Source organism: Geotrypetes seraphini, chromosome 2, assembly GCF_902459505.1.
Source record: "Geotrypetes seraphini chromosome 2, aGeoSer1.1, whole genome shotgun sequence".
NCBI lineage: Eukaryota > Metazoa > Chordata > Amphibia > Gymnophiona > Dermophiidae > Geotrypetes > Geotrypetes seraphini.
Window position 1 is genome coordinate 153,756,522 of NC_047085.1, and position 21,618 is coordinate 153,778,139.

Consider the following 21,618-nt stretch of genomic DNA (forward strand, 5'->3'; position numbering starts at 1 on the left):
CCCTGTTTTCCTGTCTGCATTGCAGCTGAATAGTCCGTGGCCTCAGCATTCATTCTAATGCAATGTGCGTCCATGTATTCCTTACAAGTTAACACCTACACTCGATCCATCTCTGCATTGCTCACTGCGTTCAACCCATGGTAGCTTTCTGCATTGGCACTTTTGTGCTCTTGGTGACACTTGAGCAGAGTGCATACAGTAAAGTATGTGTATTGAAGTTCTGAATTTTTCTGTCATGTTTCAAGCACAGGTGAAATCCTGACTTGGGCAAAAGTCTTCTGTCTTCTACAAGAAAAACCCCCAAACGTCTGAAGTAAACAGAATAACAGCAGACTGAAAATGGGAGAGCTTTGTTTTGTCTGGTTGAGCAGAAAAAGCAAAACTACAAATGGGAAGGGCCATGAATGTTTTGAACGTTAGTGTAAATTTCTGAGCTCCAGGAGAGCAGTTTGTTGTGATGACATTGGCTGATAGCACCTATTTGTGTGCCTAACTCAGTACAGCTTGTCAATAGAAAATGATTAATTCAATTGAAGGAAACAAATATTTTAAAACTTTAGCTTTTGATGGTTAATTTTCTTTTTATAGTGCAGCTTTTATTAAAATACTGTTTTGATGTTTATCAGAACAAGGACAAGATTGCATCCTATAGCAGAACTCCAAAACTGGATAGGAATGATGCGGGAAAGGTGATGAAAGAAAAGTCTTCTATGAAACGCAAGCTTCCTTTTACAATTAGCCCATCCAGAAATGAAGAACATGATTCAGAGACAGGTAGGAACTGTTTATTTACTTAATGCTGTGGCAGTGTAAGGTTTTTTTTTGTTTTTGTTTACAGAATTTTGTTTGTGTCTGTTGCGAAGGTTTCTAATGTGTCATTCATATAGAAAATCAAAAGATTAAAAATAATACAGTGAAAGGGAGAATGGAGTGGCTTCTGAAGGTTGGTAAGTAAGGTAGCATGGCATTGCACATCTTCAAGGCATTTATATTGTCCCTGAGGACATTTTGAAAGCCAAACTTAAGTTGCTTTATTTTTTAACTTTATTCTTTTAATTTTTCCAGTATATCCATTCTTGTACAATGATCTAACTTTAATTCACATGTGCAAGAGTAACAAATAAATGAACCAAATTAATCTCCTATCCAAAGTATAATAATTACACAGAATAATAACCAGGGCTGAGAGCCCTGGATGTTTGGAAAAGGTTAATTCAATGACTACTTGTATAAATGAACAAAACATGTCTAGCTGTGGTAAAGAAACATATAGAGACAACCGAGAGCATACAATGATTCTTGCAAATGAATTCATTCTAGTAGTTTACAATATTGGCTACTGGGAAAAAACCCCTCAAACACCACATTATTATCTCATGTCTGAAGATGAAAGATGAAGCTATTGAGTATTAAATTTAACAGGAGAAAATATTTCTTCACTCAAATCTAGATTCTAAAAGCAGTGCCATAATTGGCAGGCACCTGAAAAAATGGATCTGGTCACATGTCACTCAGATTAAGGTGCCATTTTCAGAATAGCGGCCTGCGTCAAAGGTAGGCGCCAGAAATGTAGGCCAGGGTTTTAAAGGCTTATATTTCTGGCACCTACTTTTTGACCTAGAATCATGCTTAGCAGTGTCAAACTTCAACCCCGCCCATAACCACACCTCTTTTGATGTTTGCCACCTCTAGGCATCTGCGTAGAAATGATTCTGACGCCATGTTTTGTAGACCATTTTTTTCTTTTAATTTGTTTTTAATTCATTTTTAACAACACATTTGCGGACACTTTATAGAGTAAAGCCACATTTGACTTTCATTCAGTGGTTCGAACACTGATTTTGACTTGTTTGGATTACTGTAATATGCTTTATTTGAGTATGGTGAAGGTCAAGTGTAAAGCATTACAACAGTTAATGAACTCAGCAGCTAGGTTGATTCTGGGTATTTCGTGCAGAGAACATATTACTCCGGTGTTAAAGAAATTACTTGGGTTACCGGTGGCTCAAAGAGTTTGTTTTAAGATTTTATCAATAGTGCGTCATAGTTTGTAAATTATCAGAATTTGTGGGAGGTATACCAACCAGGGAGGATGTTGAGGTCAGAAGGTACTATGAGACTGGCCTCTATGAAGGAAAATGTCTGATATGTTAAATTTAAAACTCAATGATGTCTGAGGCAGGAGTGAAGTTGTGGAATCATCTTCCCGGCATCCTGAGGACCTGTTCTGACTGGTCAAAATTTAGAAAAATGTTAGACTGAGTTATATTTTGAGGCAGTTCTCTGATTTTGCTCTACCAGTTAATCTGGATGTCTCGAATTATGATTGTGATTTAACAGCCTGTTTTATAAAGCTGTGCTAGCAGCTGCATCGCACCAACAGCCCCGAAGCCCTTTAAATCTCTATGGGCTTCGGGGCCGTTACCGCACAGCAGCTGCTAGCGTGGCTTTGTAAAACAGGCCCTAAGTTGTAATTGAAGATGGGGTTGTTGGTTTTTTTTTTTTGTATTTATGTATTTTGTCTGGAACTGTTGTGAATGTTTTTACTGTTAACTGCTTAGGAATAGGCAGTCTATAAATTTTATAAATAAATAACTACACTATTAATAGCCAATTAAAACTTAGGCGCTGGTAGAGCGCCTAACAGTGCCTTCCTATCGATGCCGTTTTTTTGAATCTCTGCTTCATTGTGTAATTAAACTCTGAAATTTGTTGCCAGACAGTGTAGTAAAAGTAGTTAGCTGAGCAGGGTGTAATAAAAGTTTGGGTAATTTCTTAAACGAAGTCCCTAAACCGTTATAAAGATGGACTTGGGAATATCCACTGCTTATTTCTAGGATAAGCAGCATAAAATCTGTTTTTCTCTTTTGGGATCTTGCCAGGTACTTATGACCTGGATTAGCCACTGTTCGAAACAGGATACTAGGCTTGATGGATCTTTGGTCTGTTCCAGTATGGCAATGCTTATGTTCATATGGGAACTATACTCCATCTCTTCTCATGCTTTTCTTTGGTCACTTTCAACAAAGATGTAATACAGTATAATCCCGTTATAATGGACTTGCTTATAACGGAATATCTTCTATAGCAGATGAGGTCCACTGGTCCCAGCCGTGTGCCTTTACGAACATGCAGAAAAGCACCGCATATAGCGGACTCGCATATAACGGAATTTCGCATATAATGGACAAACAATTTGATCCCCTGAGCCGCTTTTAGCTGTAGTTTTGTTTGGCTTAGCGGACATACAGGCTCTGCCTACAAGGCGCGTGGCATGCCAGTGATATCCAGTGCAGACACGTCAAGTTCTAAAAATAGGCCTGGCGTAACAGCAAAAAACACTGATTGTTCTATGTGGCTGTTCATCACCAGGCACCTGGCAGCTGGAGGGATGCAGTAAGCAATGAGGTCAAGGTTATGACACGCACCAGAAATGTCTACGCATTAATAGTTATTTTCAAAATGGCCGAGAAGTCTGCTATGAAGCGTCATTTTATAACATTAGATTTAAAACACAAAATCGTTCTTTTAATTGAAACAAAAAAGAAAACACAAGCGGATATTGTACGTGACTATGGTATAAGCAAATCTGAGCTTCCACCATCTACACGTGAAGCGAGCATGGCGTTGACACGGCTGCAGCGTTACATTGAACATAACGCTAATGATGCTGTTGAAGCAGACGTACCGATGAATTGCATTGGAAAACTAAAACATCTGAAAGAAATGCAGCCCAGAAAAAAATGACAGATTTTTTTTTTTTTTCTTTCCAATAATTTGTGTACAGTACAACATAATGCATTAGAACAGGGATCTCAAAGTCCCTCCTTGAAGGCCGCAATCCAGTCGGGTTTTCAGGATTTCCCCAATGAATATGCATTGAAAGCAGTGACTGCATATAGATCTCATGCATATTCATTGGGGAAATCCTGAAATCCCGACTGGATTGCGGCCCTCAAGGAGGGACTTTGAGACCCCTGCATTAGAACATCTTTTAGTGTAGAGTATTAGAATGCAACTCTGGATATAACGGACTCTGGCTATAACGGACTGTTTTGCTAGGTCCCTTAAAGTACATTATAATGGGATTATACTGTAAAGCCGTTTGTTTTAGTTCTACACAAATGTCACTTAGTGGGAAATCAGACTGCTCTCTGTGCCCTTACTATTTACATTTTTGCAGCTAACTATTCTAATCACTTAGACCACTTATTCCCTAAAATTGATCCAAAGCAGTTTACAAAAGAGAATAAATTACAATAAAAAGAGAAATTGTGATAAGGATAAATTTAGATAATTTTGAAACAAATATGTTTTTAATTGCTTATGGAAAATAATAAATGATGGTACCCTACAATAACATGCATACAATTAAAGTATTCTCTATTAGCCTCTTGTAATTTAACCCCAATAAAGTTGCTTTATCATCTGATTTCCAGTTATATCCAGTCCATTTTCTAATATGGTTCCAGACTACCTCCCAGTAAGCTCAAATGTGTGGGCATTTCCATAATCACTCGTATATCTCTTTTATCCCAGGACAAGCAGGCATGATATTCTCACATGTGGGTGACGTCATCTACGGAGCCCCAGCGCGGACAGCTTTTCAAGCAAACTTGATTGAAGTTTCAAGTTTGCTACACTGCACCACGCATGTGCATGCCTTCTTGCCCACTAGAGGGCGAATCCCCACCTCGTGGTCCTCGGTTCAGTCTTTTCCGCGGAGCCAGAAGCCCTGTGGAATTTGTGCTCTTCTTGTTAGCCTTCTGACACCGCGGCTGAGTGTTTTTCTCTCGGTCGCTGTGCTTACTTTGTTTTTTTATTTATTTGTGTAGCGGTTTTTGTCAAAAAAAAAAAAACACTTTTATTTTTCTTCCGTTTGGCTCCGGGGGCTCCTGGGAGCCGCAGCCGTGGGACCTCGTTCGTTCCCGGCCGGGTTTCGTGTCCATGTCCCGTCCCTTGACGGGTTTTAAAAAGTGCACCCGGTGCGATCGTCTCCTTTCGATAACTGATCCTCACCGGTGGTGCTTACTTTGCCTAGGCCCTGAGCACCCGACCGACTCCTGTACTCGGTGCTCTACTTTTCAAACCAGGGCCTTACGCCGCCGTCGCGCTCCTATGGCGGAACTCTTTGCAGTGGACGCCGGGGCGGGGAAGGCCTCGACATCGGCCTCGGCTTCGGCCCCGGCCTTGACCTTGGCCTCGTCTCCCTCGACCTCGCCCCGACAGCCCGTTTCGTCGAAGCCGGTCTCCTCGACCCCGAAGCCGATGAAGAGTAAGTCCTCACTTCCTGCTCAGGCTCATCGACGGGGGCGGGTGGGTCGTCCTCGGCCCCGCCCCGAGCGTCGAAGTTGGGTGCCCCGCGGGAATACTCGAGACCGAGGTCGCCCTCGAGGGAGCACCCGCCGACCCCGGATCTACCTGCCATGATGGCGGTGCCGGCCTTTCAGGACTTACTCCGTGCGCTCATTACCTCGGAGCTGTCCGGTGCCCTCGCGCACCTCCAGCCGCCTTCGGTGGCCTCGGTCTCGGTACCCTCGACTTCGGCCCCCGGGACGGCTTCGGCCTCGGCCTCGGCCCCGGCCTTGCCCTCGACCTCGGCGGACCAGCCTGAGCTGAGCGTGCGGCCTCGGGACAAGGTGCGGAGGGTTCGGAGGATCTCCTCCTCTTCCTCCTCGTCGAGATCCTCCCGGGGCTCCTCACCCTCGGGTCGGCCTCGGGCGAAGCGTCGGTCGAGGAAGCCCAAACGTCAACGGGTTTCCCCTCGACGACGCGGTCGCTCCTCGCCGACCGGGGCCGAGACCCTTCGGGTCTCCGAGCTTCGCCTCGATAATCCGAGGCTTCTTCGTTCCTCCGAGGTTGAGTACTCGAGGGACTCTTCGCCAAGACGGAGGGGCATGCCTCGGTCCCCCATACCCCGGGGACTTCCCGAAGGGGTTCCTCGGGACATGGCCGGTCCCCGACCCCATCGAGTTCGCTTGGTGCGGCCTCTTGGGGTTCGGGCACGGGGAAGGAACCTCGTTATTCTCGTGAGGCTTCCCCTTCCTTCTTGGCGACGAGGGCTTCTCGTTCTCCCTCGCCGCCTTCGAAGCCCTCCTCCTTTTCACGATTTATGCTGGATATGGGGAGGGCTTTGGACCTTGATCTGGCGTCAGGGTCGCAATACACGAAGGAATTTTGGAGGAGCAGGATTTGCCCTCTCCTCCCAGAGAGACTCCCCGGCTGCCTCTTAACAAGGTTCTCCACCAGACCTTCCTGAGGAACTTGGACTCCCCTCTTACAATCACAGCAGTTCCATCTAAGATGGAGTCGAAGTACCGCACAGTCCCTTGTAAGGGCTTCGATAAAGCGCTGTTGTCTCACCAGTCGTTGCTGGTGGAGTCGACATTGAAGAAATCCCAGCCTTCTCGGGTCTCTGCTGCGGTTCCCCCCGGGCGAGAGGGGCGGACCCTGGACAAATTTGGTCGTCGCCTCTATTCCAACTCCATGATGGCTGCCAGGGTCCTTAATTACGCATTCACCTTCTCATCCTATTTAAGGCAGATGGTGAAGGCGTTGCCCAGGTATTATGGGGTCATGCCTGATTCCCATAAGGAGGATTTTGGAGCCTTTATGGCCAATTTATCTCAGCTGCGTCTTTACCTCTTTCACGCAGTTTACGATGCCTTTGAGTTGGCCTCTCGCGTATCCGCCTTTGCGGTAGCGATGCGCCGTCTCGCATGGCTGCGCACTTTGGACATGGACCCGAACTTGCAAGAACGTCTGGCCAATCTCCCCTGTGTTGGCTCCGAGTTGTTCGATGAGTCCTTGGAGGCGGCGACCAAACGCTTGTCCGAACATGAGCGCTCTATTGCCTCATTGGTCCGTCCTAAACCCCAGGCCCCGCCGCAGAAGCCGTTTAGACCTCCTCCGCGGCGGTACCCGCAGAAGTCGACGCCGGCCTTCTCGAGGCCTCCGCCCCGGCGTCCCCCGCAGCAGGGCAGAGCGTCCCAACCAAAGCCTCAGGCGCAAGGAGCGTCTAAACCCGCTCCGTCTTTTTGACGTGATGCGCGGTTGGGGGCGGGCCCCCTCCGCACTGTCGAAGGACCCCCTTCCTATCGGGGGCCGATTGCAGGCCTTTCTTCCAGCCTGGGCCGAGATCACGTCGGACGCTTGGGTGCTCGGATCATCTCCGAAGGTTACTCACTCAACTTCTTAGCCAGTCCACCGGAACATCCGCCGGGGGCTTCTCTTGGCTGTCGAGACCAGCTTCCTCTTCTCCTGTCGGAAGCCAAGTCCTTGTTGAGCCTTCGGGCGGTGGAGCCTGTTCCCCCGAACCAAAGGGGGCGGGGGTTTTGCTCCCGATACTTTTTGGTCCCGAAGAAGACAGGGGACTTACGCCCAATTCTGGACCTCCGAGGGCTCAACAAGTTTCTTGTCCGGGAGAAGTTCCGTATGTTGTCCCTCCCAGTCCTGTACCCTCTGTTAGACTCGGGGGACTGGATGTGCTCCCTGGACCTGAAAGAAGCATATACTCATGTTCCGGTGCATCCTGCCTTCCGCAAGTTCTTACGGTTCCAGGTGGGGGAGTTGCACCTCCAATATCGCGTCCTTCCCTTCGGGCTGGCCTCGTCTCCTCGGGTGTTCACGAAGTGTATGGTGGTGGTCGCGGCTGCCCTGAGATCTCAGGGGCTGCAGGTCTTCTCCTACCTGGACGATTGGCTGATCAAGGCTTCTTCCCGGGAGGGGGTTATCTCAGCGACCCGACAGACTATCATTTTTCTTCAACGTCTGGGGTTCGAGGTGAATTTTCCCAAATCGCAGCTGTGCCCGGCTCAATCCCTTCAGTTTATCGGGGCCGTGCTGGACACGGTTCGCCTTCGTGCGTTCCTTCCCTCGTCGAGATTGGAGGCTCTGCTTCGCCTGGCCCGTCAGATTGTGCGGCAGCGCTCCGTTTCTGCACACAGGCTGATGATTCTCCTCGGCCACATGGCTTCGACAGTTCATGTCACGCCGTTTGCCCGATTGTATCTGAGACTCCCTCAGTGGACCTTGGCCTCCCAGTGGCGTCAGGATCGAGACCCGCTCTCCCTTCCTGTGACGGTGACTCCTTCCTTGAGACGATCGCTCCGTTGGTGGACCAACTCTTCCAATCTTTCCGGGGGTTTGCTCTTTCTCGTCCCTCCACATCGCAAGGTCCTGACCACAGACTCTTCGGAGTACGCGTGGGGAGCTCACCTTGACTGTCTGCGGACTCAAGCGCTATGGTCGGTGGAGGACCGTCTTTGTCACATCAATGTGTTGGAGCTTCATGCCATTTTTCTGGCAGCTCGTGCCTTCGGTCATCTGCTGCGAAATCAGGTGGTCCTGGTACGGACGGACAACCAAGTGGCAATGTATTATGTCAACAAGCAAGGGGGGACGGGCTCTTGGTCCCTGTGCAGGGAAGCTTTGCGCCTTTGGGAATGGGCGACCTCCCAGAACATCTTTCTGCGGGCGGTTTACATTCAGGGAGAGAATTGTCTGGCCGACAAACTCAGTCGTCTTCTCCAGCCGCACGAGTGGTCGCTAAACTCTCGAGTTCTGCGCGAGGTCTTTGACCGCTGGGGGACTCCTCAGGTGGATCTGTTTGCCTCCCCGGAGACTCGCAAACTGCCCCTCTATTGTTCACGGATTTACTCCCAGGACCGTCTCGAGGCAGATGCCTTCCTTCTCGACTGGGAAGGGAGATTCCTTTATGCGTTTCCTCCTTTTCCTCCTTTTCCTCTGATCTTGAGGACGTTGGTTCACCTCAAGTCATCCAGAGCCACTATGATTCCCATCGCGCCTCGTTGGCCTCGTCAGCACTGGTTCTCCCTGCTCCTTCAACTCAGTGTCAGGGAGCCTCTACTTCTGCCTGTGTTTCCCTCTCTGCTGTCTCAAGAGTCGGGGTTCGCTGTTGCATTCCAATCTTCGGTCATTACATCTGACGGCTTGGTTCCTTTCCCCCTGACTTCGGCGGTCAGGGAGGTGTTGGAAGCCTCGCGCAAGGCCTCGACTCGGCTTTGTTATTCCCAGAAGTGGACCAGATTTTCATCCTGGTGTACCTCGCACCATCTGGATCCAAGTTTGGTTCCGGTGTCCTCGGTTCTGGAATATTTGTTGCATTTGTCCAAGTCTGGGCTGAAGACGACTTCCATCCGGGTACATCTCAGTGCTATTGCTGCTTTCCATCGGCATCTAGAGGGACGTTCTCTCTCTCTTCATCCTCTGGTGGTTCGTTTCATGAGGGGTTTAGTTAATGTTAATCCTCCTCTGAAACCTCCTCCTGTGGTTTGGGATCTTAATGTGGTCTTGGCTCAGCTGATGAAACCTCCTTTTGAGCCGATTGATAAGTCTCTTCTTAAGTTTCTCACTTGGAAGGTGGTCTTTCTACTTGCGCTCACGTCGGCTCGTTGGATTAGTGAGCTACAGGCTTTGGTTGCGGACCCGCCCTTTACTGTGTTCCATCATGACAAGGTGGTTCTTCGCACCCATCCTAAATTTCTACCTAAGGTTGTGTCTGATTTCCACCTCAATCAGTCTATTGTTCTTCCGGTGTTCTTCCCGAAGCTCCACTCTCATCCTGGAGAGGCGGCGCTTCACACGCTTGACTGTAAGAGGGCGTTGGCTTTTTATCTCCAACGTACCAAGTCTCATCGGAAGGTTCCTCAATTGTTTTTGTCCTTTGATCCTAATCGGTTGGGACATCCTGTTTCCAAGCGCACCTTGTCCAACTGGTTGGCTGCTTGTATTTCTTTTTGCTATGCTCAGGCTGGTCTTACGCTCCATGGTCGAGTCACGGGGCATAAGGTCAGAGCTATGGCAGCTTCGGTTGCTTTCCTCCGGTCTACTCCTGTGGAGGACATATGTAAAGCTGCCATTTGGTCTTCGGTTCATACGTTCACCTCCCACTACTGTCTGGACACTTTGTCCAGAAGTGACGGCCGGTTTGGCCAGTCGGTGTTACGTAACCTGTTTTCCTAAATTGCCATCCTCCCACCTGCCCTTTTTTGGTTGGCTTGGAGGTCACCCACATGTGAGAATATCATGCCTGCTTGTTCTGGGATAAAGCACAGTTACTTACCGTAACAGGTGTTATCCAGGGACAGCAGGCATATATTCTCACAACCCGCCCTCTTCCCCGGGGATGGCTTCTTTGCTGGTTATGGAACTGAGGACCACGAGGTGGGATGCGCCCTCTAGTGGGCAAGAAGGCATGCACATGCGTGGTGCAGTGTAGCAAACTTGAAACTTCAATCAAGTTTGCTTGAAAAGCTGTCTGCGCTGGGGCTCCGTAGATGACGTCACCCACATGTGAGAATATATGCCTGCTGTCCCTGGATAACACCTGTTACGGTAAGTAACTGTGCTTTCTCTGACACGGGTCCAGTAGAGTTTATTCATGATCATATACTCAGTAGCATAGAGAAGGGAGTTTATGCATGGGTGGCGACACCTGGCATTGCCGCGCCCTCCCTCATACCTATTCAAATTTTCACCAGCCACGAGCAGCATCCCTTACCTGCTGCTCATGCTGGTCTCACTCTTCCTTCCTGGTTCCTGTGAACAGAAAGCAATGTCAGAGGGTGGGATGAGTCTGTCACAAGCAGTGGGTAAGAGGAGATGCTTATGGCTGGGGAAGATTTGAAGAGATGAGGGGAAGAGAAGTTCTGGCACCTCTATCAAGGCAACACCCAGGGCAGTCTGCTCCCTCACTTACTACACCAGTGCATATATTGCATTTTTCTGTAACTAGTCACCAATGAATGTTTATGGGGATATAAATGTACCTTGACCGGGTATTCCTTATCTTCATGCAAGTCATTATCTGTTATACCATTTGAATATGTTTATCGTAAGCTGCCTGTTTCCCTTGAGTATGCTCTTTGTAAATATTGCACAAAAGTTTTTGCTTAGTCACTTGTTTAAACAGTACTCTTTTTGCTCCTAGGATTTATTTTAAATTAAAGTTACTAATAGCATCCACACTCATTAGGAAATGCCTGATTTGAAAGTAAATGGATCAAATAGAATTGAGTCCCATATAAGATCACTTATGTGCTAAAGAGAAAACAGTGACTTCTACTTTCTCAATGAGAGGTAATAAATAATTGGAGAAAAAATAATCCTTCACATTACCAACAGCCTTTCCCAATCTCTTAAACAAATCCCAGTGTTGTAACAGTAGTTCTAAAAAAGGATGTTTTATGTTCTGAAATGTTGTATCTCCTTCTTTACCTTCATTTCTCCAGAAAGTCAAAAGCTGAGGTATTGCCCAGATGCTCCTTTTCTATGAGTATCCAGTACATTTCTCTACCTTGTCATAATGACCTTTCAGGACCTTAAGGATAGCAATTTTATAGTATAAATACAAGTTAAGCACCCCCGCCCCCTTCAAATTGAGATAATCATTGCACATTAATTTTAGGTCTCCCTCCACTCCAGATAAATTTAGACATCATGGCATTCCATTTTTTAAATAATATTTTGGGCATGAGAATGGGTAACTTTGTAAAAAGAAACAAGAACTGGGAGAGGATCATCATCTTTAACAGTGCCACACAGCCCCACCAAGATAGCATCAAAGTCTTTCAGTCTTCTCAGTCTTTGCAGATTGCCTCAGTAAGGGGCAAATAATTGAGTTAGATCTTTAGAAATTTGAATACCCAAGTATCGAAAACTAGTTCTCAAGTCTTTGAATGGAAAGTTGTATAAAATATACCTAATTTTCAAATTAAAAACAGTACCTTTGTTTTGTCTTTTTTAAATTTAAACCCAGACAGTTTAGCAGACCTTTCCATCTTCTCCAGCAAATGAGGAAGGGAATAAAGATGAGTGTTGTCAACATATAGAAGAATCTTATGCTGTCCCCCTCCCCCTCCCCCTCCTGTTTTGATAAATTGAAGAGCTGCGTTTTGTCTAACGTAAGCAGCAAATGGCTCCAAAGCTAATGTAAACAACAAGGAGGACATTGAACACCCGTGCCTTACCTCTCTATGAAGAGAAAGCATTTAGTAATATTCTGCTCTTGGGAAAGACATAAAGTACTTTTACCTAATATATAAAATTGGCTCCTATTCACCCTGTTTAATACCTGGAAGAGAAGGCCAATCAACCCTGTCAAATACCTTCTCAGCATCCAGGGCTAAACATAACGCTTTAGCTTTTTCCTTTGTATATTATAAAATAATCCTACAAACCTTCAGATGTTATCCACCAGCATCTGCCTTCTTAATAAATTTGGTTTGATCTAACCTACCAACTGTGGAAGCACTATTTTCCAACCTATTAGCCAGCACTGTGGCAAAATATTTCATATCAATATTCAAGAGCACTATATGGCCTATAACTGACACATTTCCTTACCTGACTTGAGGAGAACCACTACAAACAAATTTTTATAAGCATTTAATCTATATAGGTGCTCCACTTATCAAAAAGGGCTCACCCTCAACAGAAGAAAAAACCTCAGGTTTTCTTTAGGTAAGGCATAAAGCACAAACCTCCTCCACCAACATCATCGGCTAAAAAAACTTCCGGAAAGGGTGTGCAAAACTGCCACATTTGAGCTTTATGCCTTACCTAAAGAAAACCTGAGGCTTTTTCTTCCGTTGAGAGTGAGTCCTTTTTGATAAGTGGAGCACCTATATAACCAATCAATAACACCTCTCCAACCAAACTTAACAACGCAAGATTCAATGGAGAAATATAATATCCCATCCTATTGGGGTCATCGCCCCAAAAGACTTAAACCTGATAATCTTCATTATTCCTCTCTCATAAATATTCCTACCACATTCGTATCCAATAACTCAGGAACTATTAACACCAATATGTTCAGCTTTGGTCTAATTAATGTCAGATCTGTCAAAAACAAATATCATTTAATTAAAGATGAAATTGAAAATAATAACCTTCAAGCTTTATTCATCACAGAAACTTGGCTCGCAGACGGAGAAGAGGCCTATCTATCATACTGCTGTCCCCCAAACTTTAGCTATATATTCAATCACAGATACAACCGCAAGGGTGGAGGCGTAGCTGTAATCTTCAAAAATAAACTCCTAAGTTTATTAGACAAATCTCCAAAATCTGCTCCAATTGAATACTTACAATTAAAATGTAATTTTAACAGCCATATCAACTTTCTTTTATTATATGTCCCACCACCTTTAAACGCTAACAAACTTTCATTACTCCAAGATACTTTATTTGATTTTTCTTCATCTACCAATATTCCATACATCCTTGGTGACTTAAATATCCATTTTGATGATCCTCTGAACCCTACTACACAAGATTTACTAAACGTTCTCAACCCTCTTAACATCCACCCACAAATAACGGTCCCAACACACATTGCAAATCATACATTGGACATGATTTTCTTACCATCTTCACAAAGATCAAACTTCTCTGATCTGTTGGTCTCTCCTATCCCTTGGTCAGATCATCACTTTATAACTTTCAGAATCCACATGCCTAGAAATATTCATACTGACACATCACCCAAAACTAAAACTGTTACCTTTAGAGAGTTTAAAAACCTGGAAGATAAAGATTTAACCTCCATCCTCGACCCAGACATTCTAACTACTTACTCCAATTCTATTACAAATCAACTATCAGCTTGGAACTCATCCTTGACATTTCTCTTAGATTCAACTTCACCCCTGATTTCTAAAACCATCTCCATACGCAAGTCTAATAATCCCTGGTATAGTGCAGAGTTACACTTAACTAAACAACAATTACGCTCATTAGAAAGAAAATGGCGTAAAAATAAGACTCCAGACAACCTACAAAATTACAAGGATATGGTTAAGATATACAAAACTAAAATTAATTTGGCCAAAAAGTCCTACTTTTCTAAAAAAATTGAAAAAGCTAAAAACTCCTCTACCCTTTACAATATTTTAAAATCAATGGATCCCATAAATAAATTAAAAACCTCCTCCCGCATATCTTCGCTCAAAGCCCAAGACTTAGCTGACGCATTTAATCTTAAGATAAACACAATTCGGAATTCCTTCACTCAAACTACATCTAACACTAATTCTAACCTTAATCAATCTAATTATCTTCCAACAGCCAAATGTTCAAACTTTTCTATCCCATCATTAAAAGACATCGAAACTCTCTTCTCCCAAGTAAACACTAAAAGCTCCCGATCAGAAATAATCCCTCCTTTTTTTCTGAAAAAATACTTTTCTCATTTTGGTCCTTTCATTCTGTCCATTATCCAAAACAGCCTACTTTCATCTACAGTACCATCTCAATGGAAATTTTCATCAATCACCCCAATCATCAAAAATTATAAAGCCAGTATAAACGATTTATCTAACTACCGCCCGATAGCGAATATTCCATTCTTGGCCAAACTCACCGAAAAACTAATTTTTAACCAGCTTTCGGATTTTTTTGAAAAAACAAACGCACTACATCCACATCAAACCGGATTTAGGAAATATTACAGTACAGAACACTCTCTAATAGGTCTAACCACCAACATTCAATACCATCTCGATCATCACAAATCCGTAATCCTCTTTTCCCTTGACATCTCAGCCGCCTTCGACACCATTGATCACGACCTACTGTTAAATAGACTAGAAGAAAAAGGTTTAAGCGGTACTGTTCTCGACTGGTTTAAGTCTTATTTTAATAATCGAACTTCATCCGTGAAATTTAATAACGAAGACTCTACTATTTTTACCTCAACATTTGGAATCCCACAAGGATCCATTTTATCTCCCCTCTTATTTAACATCTTTTTATCGCCATTGTTAGAAACTTGTCAGTCCATCGGTTTTATTCCATACGCATACGCCGACGACATTCAATTACTCCATCCTCTAGATCCCGAAAATAATACAGACATCGCTTCCATAAACCACAAATTAAAACAAATATATAACTGGTTGAATTCAAATAAATTATCATTAAATATCAATAAGACCAAATCCATTCTATTCAACTGGAAAAAAGATATACGTCTCGCACAACCATTTCTTCTTAATAATCTCCCTATCAGTTCCGAAACATCAATTAAAATTCTCGGGGTTACACTTGATGATAATCTATCTTACCACGATCACATTTCCTCTGTTGTTAAAAACTGTTTCTTCAAATTACGTCAGATAAGAGCCATTTCCAAATTTCTAAACCCCTCTTCCATAAATATCTTAATACATTCATTTATCATTGCAAGAATCGATTACTGTAACGCACTATTCTTAAATATCACACAGAAGGAACGAAGGCGACTCCAAATAATTCAGAACACGGCAATTAAACTTATCTACAACGCAAAAAAATTTGATCATGTATCCCCACTGATGATTGACGCACATTGGCTACCAATTAACCACAGGATATTGTATAAAATTCTATTTCTAATCTTTAAGACCCTATCATCTAGCGAGCCACAATTCATTTCAAAATCTTTAATCCCTTACAAACCACAACGCTCTTTACGCTCATCAGAATCAAATTTACTAACTATCCCCTCCTTAAAAATCATCGGCACAAGAAGAGCTGATATTTTCACTGTAGCAGGCCCACAATCATGGAACTCCCTCCCTCAGTATCTTAGAATTGAACATGATACTTTAGCTTTTAAAAAACTTTTAAAATCTTATTTGTTTAGGGACGCTTACGATCTCTAATATTTTAACGTATCTATTTGATCTATATTATTAATCATAAAGAGTGCCTTGTAACAATTTACCCAACCTTTTGTTTTTTCCCTTTTTTTCCTATGCCCTTATTGTAACTTTGTTCCCTCTTTCCCTGCTTTATTGTTAGTCATTTTTGAATTTTGTTGTTTTTAAAGTATATTAATGTTTCTATGTTTTATTATACTATGTACATCGCCTAGAATGTTTATATAGGCGATATATCAAGAATGAAATAAACTTGAACTTGAAACTTGATAGATTACTTATTACCCACTTTCACCATAATTGGATATAGTATTGACTATAAGCGTTTAATCAAATTTTAAATAAAACTTGAAAAACTTAACTTTTATACAATCCCGCTGTATTCTGGGTTATGCATCTATAGTTGCTAGATAGCTTGTAGGTATCTTCATTTATATATTGTTTTCAGTCCCTCCTCTCCTACCTCAGGACCTCCCCCAGGACTCCAATTGCATTCCTACAACTAGACAGTAGGAACTTGTCTCTTTTGCTCATGTTTATTTTTCTTAAGCTCAGTCTTTCTGTTTATGCTTCGCACCTTTGTGCTGCAGAGGTTCCCAGCGGGGACAGCTCTGGCTGTGGGAAATTAGACTTTGAGGACAAATCTGTTTCCAGGGGATTGGCTGCCTGGACAGCCTGCACTTCCTGATTGGGGCTCAGGGACCGTTCCTTTGGGAGCTAGCTCACCCCAGATTCGTCCGCTAGTAGGTTTGAGCACAGGCTGTGTGGCTCTGTGCAGGTGTATCCGAGATTGGAGCTGACTGCGTTCTTCCATCAGGTGTCCATTGGTGGCGGAGGTCTCCAGCTGATGGCGTCAAGCTGGAGGGGCAGTCAGAAGACCCATCAGTACAGTTTGCATGCAGTTTTGCCGGATAAAGCAAAGTAGAAGTTTATTTTTTTAGTATGCAATAGCATACACACTGGGACAAACACCCTGTGCTTCATGGAGACAGCATTGGAAAAGTCCTGAAAATACAAAATGCATTGATTATTGTACTAAAGAGTGCTCTCCGATTGAATAGCTCTGAGGATATCCTGCTTGTGAGCCAAATTTAACAGTTTCAAAATTATGTTTCGGCTCGTTTGTCTCCCTCCTGAGACCGGCCTATTCGGTGCACACACTCAATATGAAAGTTCCCCGCCAGGGACTCTAGGTGTAGAGCAGTGGTCTCAAACTCAAACCCTTTGCGAGGCCACATTTTGGATTTGTAGGTACTTGGAGTACTCTATTTTTTCTGCAGCACTCACATTTAAAGTTTAATATCTTTTCTTTCTCAAAACTGGCACATTTCAATCACTAAATTAAAAATAAAATCATTTTTCTATCTTTGTTTGGTAATTTCATCAGTCTCTGGTTGCACTTTATTCTTCAGACTGTGCATCCAATATTTCTTCCCTTCCTTCAGCCTCCTGTATGCTTCCTCTCCTCCAGATCTCATTCCCTCCCCCAACTTTTTCTTTCTTTTTCTATGTCTGTCTTTCTCTGATTTTGTGTCCCATTTTTTGCTTTGTTTTTGGTTCCCTGTCCCCCCCTTCTTTCTTTCTTCCTTCCTGCCCTCCCCCATGCCACCGCCGCCGGGGAATAGGCTGCTGTTGCCGCCGCCATCGGGAACAGGCCGAGATCTCCCTGCTTCTCTTCTCCATGGGACCGACCAACTCTCGCCGCCCGACATCAATTCTAACGTCGGAAAGGACGTTCCGGGCAGCCAGGCAGCGATTGGCTAGCCAGAACGTCCTCTCGACGTCAGAATTGACGTCGGGCGGTAAGAGTTGGTCGGCCTCGCAGGGAAGAGAAGCAGGGAGATCAAAGAACACGGTGCCAGCCTGTTCCCTGATGGCAGCGGTGAGAAGGGAAAGGAAGCAGGTTGGGCACCACTGCTCTAGATGAGCCGCAAGCCGCACTCTAGGGAGAACAGTGGAGGGTGGCCAGCTGTGCATCCCCTTGGGGCGTGCACCCAGGGCGGACCGCCCCCCACCTCCCCCTTGGTACGCCACTGGAGCAGCAGCGTGTCTGTCTGGCTCGTTCCGTTCAAAGCCGCAGGGGGCGGCTCCTTGCGAGATCTGCACCTGCGTCTGAAGCCTCTCTGATGTGACGTCAGAGAGGCTTCCGATGCAGGAGTGGGCTTCCGATGCAGGAGTGGATAGCGTAAGGAGCCGCCAACCCGCGGCTTTGAACGGAATGAGCCGGCCAGACACGCTGCTACTCCAAAAGGAAGAGAATGATTGTGTCCAGACTGCGGGCCGCAAATAAAACCTGGAGAGCCACATGCGGCCCGCGGGCCACGTGTTTGAGACCGCTGGTGTAGAGGGATCCATTGCTCCAAAAAATGCCAGAGTTCAGTGTTCTTTATAGCCTCTGGAAGGCCCACCAGCTGCAAGTTCACCCGTTTGGAGCGTTTTTCCAGATCATCTAGCTTGTTATTCCAGTTGGTCAAGTTTCTTCTATAAATCCTGTTGACTAGTTTCTTGGCGCAGCACCATATCCTCTACCATTGAACGCTGGCCCTGATAAGAATGGATTTCAGCACATAGGGCTTTCACCTTCATGTCCACTGAAGCCAAATTCACCTGTATAGTCTAGAGTTGCTTGGTAATAGAGTCGGTGGCCCCCGCAGAGTCCACTGATAAATGTCAAGCCACATCCTCCATCGCCATCTTGTTTCCACCTGCGCAGCCGCATTCCTTTTCTTTTTTTCATCAACTTTGAAGACATACCACAAAAGTAATAATGCCACAATGTTCTGTCCCAGATAGTACATGCCAAGCTTCTTACATTGCCTCTCAAACTCTCCGTAATGCCCGGGAGCTCAAACCATTGATACCTGCTCCCTAGCAAAATTTAAATTTTGTTGTCTTGGCCTTTAGTCATGCATGATATTTGAGATTCTGGGCATAGCATAGGATCTTTTCCAGCAGTAATTTTCAACCAGGGTGTGTTGCAAGGACCTGGGAGGTGTGTCATGAGGCTGGCACAAACAGGGCGACAGCAGGAAGATATGTATATCATGCCTGCAGAAAATGCAACCACACAAGCCACAACATTTTCCTATAATTTGCTCTGAGTCACACCTTTCCCATGTGCAGCAACATGGAGCACATTTTGTATTTCACAATATGCATGGTAGTGGAAAGATTTGTCGCTAATTCTCAGATGACGCAAGTATCGGATTTTTTTTTTGTCTGCTTTGTTTTTGTACGGTAACTTCCTTGGAGAAATGTGCTAGTTCTAATCTGCTCCTGTTGTCTGGGAGGTGGGAATGGGAATAGAATGCAGAGCATGTTTTTACAAGTGCTGTTTATTTTACAAATATTACTGTTTGTCCTAGTTGATGGCTCTTGTATTAAATATCTATTGTCCCTGTGACATAACTGATAGTAAAACAGCCCATTTAATTTGTTTAATAAACTTATATGGAATGATGTCACATAGCAGTAGTACTGCAAGACTACTGTGAGGAGGCATTGGCACCATTTTGGATCACAACATAGACTGGGTGGGAGTGGAGGGAAATCATTTCTGCCTGGGTCATTGGTGGTGGGGGGGGGGAGATAGGGCTCTGAGAGCAAGGCTTGTTCTTGGGTTGGGGAGGAGATGGAGGTGGGATCTGATGTCAGATGTCTTAATTATCTTTTGGAGTGGGTGGCACCCTGATAAATGTAGTGATAAATAGTCAAGTGCTATCTGGCACTGCATGAAATGTGGTCAGTAAGTATCTGCCATGTGTGGCAGATGCTGGACAATCCCCATTTACTGTACTGGTTTTGCACTTAATATGCACTAGGGTTTGTGAGAATATCTGCCTGCTGTCACTGGATAACACTTGTTACGGTAAGTAACTGTGCTTTTTGAAAGAAGTCAAGGCAGAATATAAATGATGATTAAAATTTTCTCTGCATACAGTGTGCTTTGTGTAGTTAAATTTTGTAGTTACCATTATGTATTGTTAAGATTATATTGTGTGTATGTGAAAAATGAATGGAAGAAATTGCATATAAAAAGGATTGAGTTGGTCCAGAGGAAGGCTATTAAAATGGTGCAGGGTCTTCATCATAAGACGTATAGGGACAGACTTAAAGATTTCAATATGTATACTTTAGTGGAAAGACGAGAGAGGGGAGATATGACAGAGATGTTTAAATACCTATTTCTCTCTCTCTCTCTCTCGCTCAGAACGGTTTTTTTTTCAGGTACTCGAGCATTTTCCCCTTTCTGTCCCAGCGGGCTCACAATGTACCTGGGGGCAATGGGGGGATTAGGTGACTTGCCCAGGGTCACAAGGAGCAGCATGGGTTTGAACCCACACCTCCAGGATGCTGAGGCTGTAGCTTTTACCACTGTGCCATGGCGTAAATGCACATGAGTCTAGTCTTTCAACTGAAAGGAAGTTTTGGAATGAGAGGGCATTAGATGAAGTTAAGAGGTGTTAGGCTCCAGAGTAAGCAAAAGAAATAATTTTTTTTATATAGAAAGGGTGGTAGATGCACAGAACAGTCTCCCGGAAGAAGTAGTGGAGATAGAGACTGTGTCTGAATTCAAGAAGGTGTGGGATAGGCACGTGGGATCTCTCAGAGAGAAAGAGATAATAGTTACTGTGGATGGGCAGACTAGATGGGCCATTTGGCCTTTATCTGCCATCAGGATTCTCTACGCCCCGCCCTGTCAGAGCCCTTGATTGCCTGCTTCCTGCCTCGGATGTGGTTAGTGTCTGTATCTGGAATTCTCTTGTATTTAAGAATAAGCAGAGACAATATTACAGGAACATAGGGGCACCTATTTCTTTTCTCCTTTGGGGATTTTTATAACTATTTGATTATGTGATTGGGCCGAGTGGTCGCTACCTGTCACCTCTCCACTCCTCAGGCGCTTCCAATCTTCTTTCTTGTTCACTTTGTTCTTCCAGGCTTGTTTCAGTCACACAAATGTATACGACCTCCTTGGGCTCTTGGGCCAACTCTTCACCAGTCCCTCTGTTCGCCACCGGTCGCTCACTCATGAGCCACCTCTATCAGGTTGCTTCCTAGAGGGTCCTGTGAAAGCTCCCAGTATCATTTACCGGTCTCTCTGCTGGTCACCACCAGTCCCTGGCCAGTCCCCCTCAGCCATGGACCTTGAATTTTTCCAGCTGCTTGTGGGGTCACCACTGGTCCCTTGCTCCCCACAGTCAGTCAGGACTCCACCAGTATTCTGGTTTCATAGGCTAGTACAGGGCAGGGTCTCTCTGATTCTCTCTTTCTCTCTTTTTCTCTCTCTCTTCCTCTTCCCCCCTCCCCCGGGCCACCTGACAGCACAGGTATTGAGGGCTTAACGGGAGTTAGGCCAAAGCCAGCATTCCTCCTACCGAATGTCAACCAGGCTTCTGAAGGAGTTTTTGCTTTTCTCAGCTCTCTGTGCTGGAGCTCTCCTTTTCAGCACCCTACTTCACTCAGAGTAAATGGACAGCAACCAGCAGCTTTTGCAATATTTCTATGCAAATGAGCTCCACACACCACTGCTCGGGCTCCCTCTGCTGGCCTGTGACAGGAACCTCACCCTTTCACACTCCTGGTTGCACTTAGTAGGTTGGCTCCTAGCTACATATGTCTGTACTTATTGTTCAGTGTTAAATTGTTAAATGTTTATCAATCATTGTTCTTATCTTACATTACAGAGCAGAATATAGTTTGTTGCTGGGGAAGCTCCCCTTGCCCCTCCTCTTTTCTTCTCTTTCAGTGGAATTTGATTATTTTGGGACCAACTGAGGGAGATGCTGTTCTCCACTGCAGAAGGGGAAGAGTTCAGAGTCTTAAAGAGATACCCTTCTCATGGTTAAGGGGAAGTAATAGCTTTTGTACAGAATCCTATGTCTTATCACTGAAAGAAGATTAGCAAGGTAAGAACCTAATCTTTCAATTGTCTCAGATACACAAACTCGTA

The 21,618-nt window shown here is 44.7% G+C and overlaps 1 protein-coding gene across 6 annotated transcripts in view; it reads left to right on the top strand.

Annotated features, from left to right (window-relative positions):
* ANKRD12 (ankyrin repeat domain 12) overlaps positions 1 to 21,618 on the top strand; it is a 245,661-nt gene that overhangs the window by 68,905 nt on the left and 155,138 nt on the right. For all 6 annotated transcript variants that reach the window (XM_033934050.1, XM_033934047.1, XM_033934052.1 and 3 more), the window contains one exon: positions 627 to 774. In XM_033934050.1, coding sequence (XP_033789941.1) covers positions 627 to 774 — 148 coding nt within the window. The remainder of the gene's footprint in view (positions 1 to 626; positions 775 to 21,618) is intronic.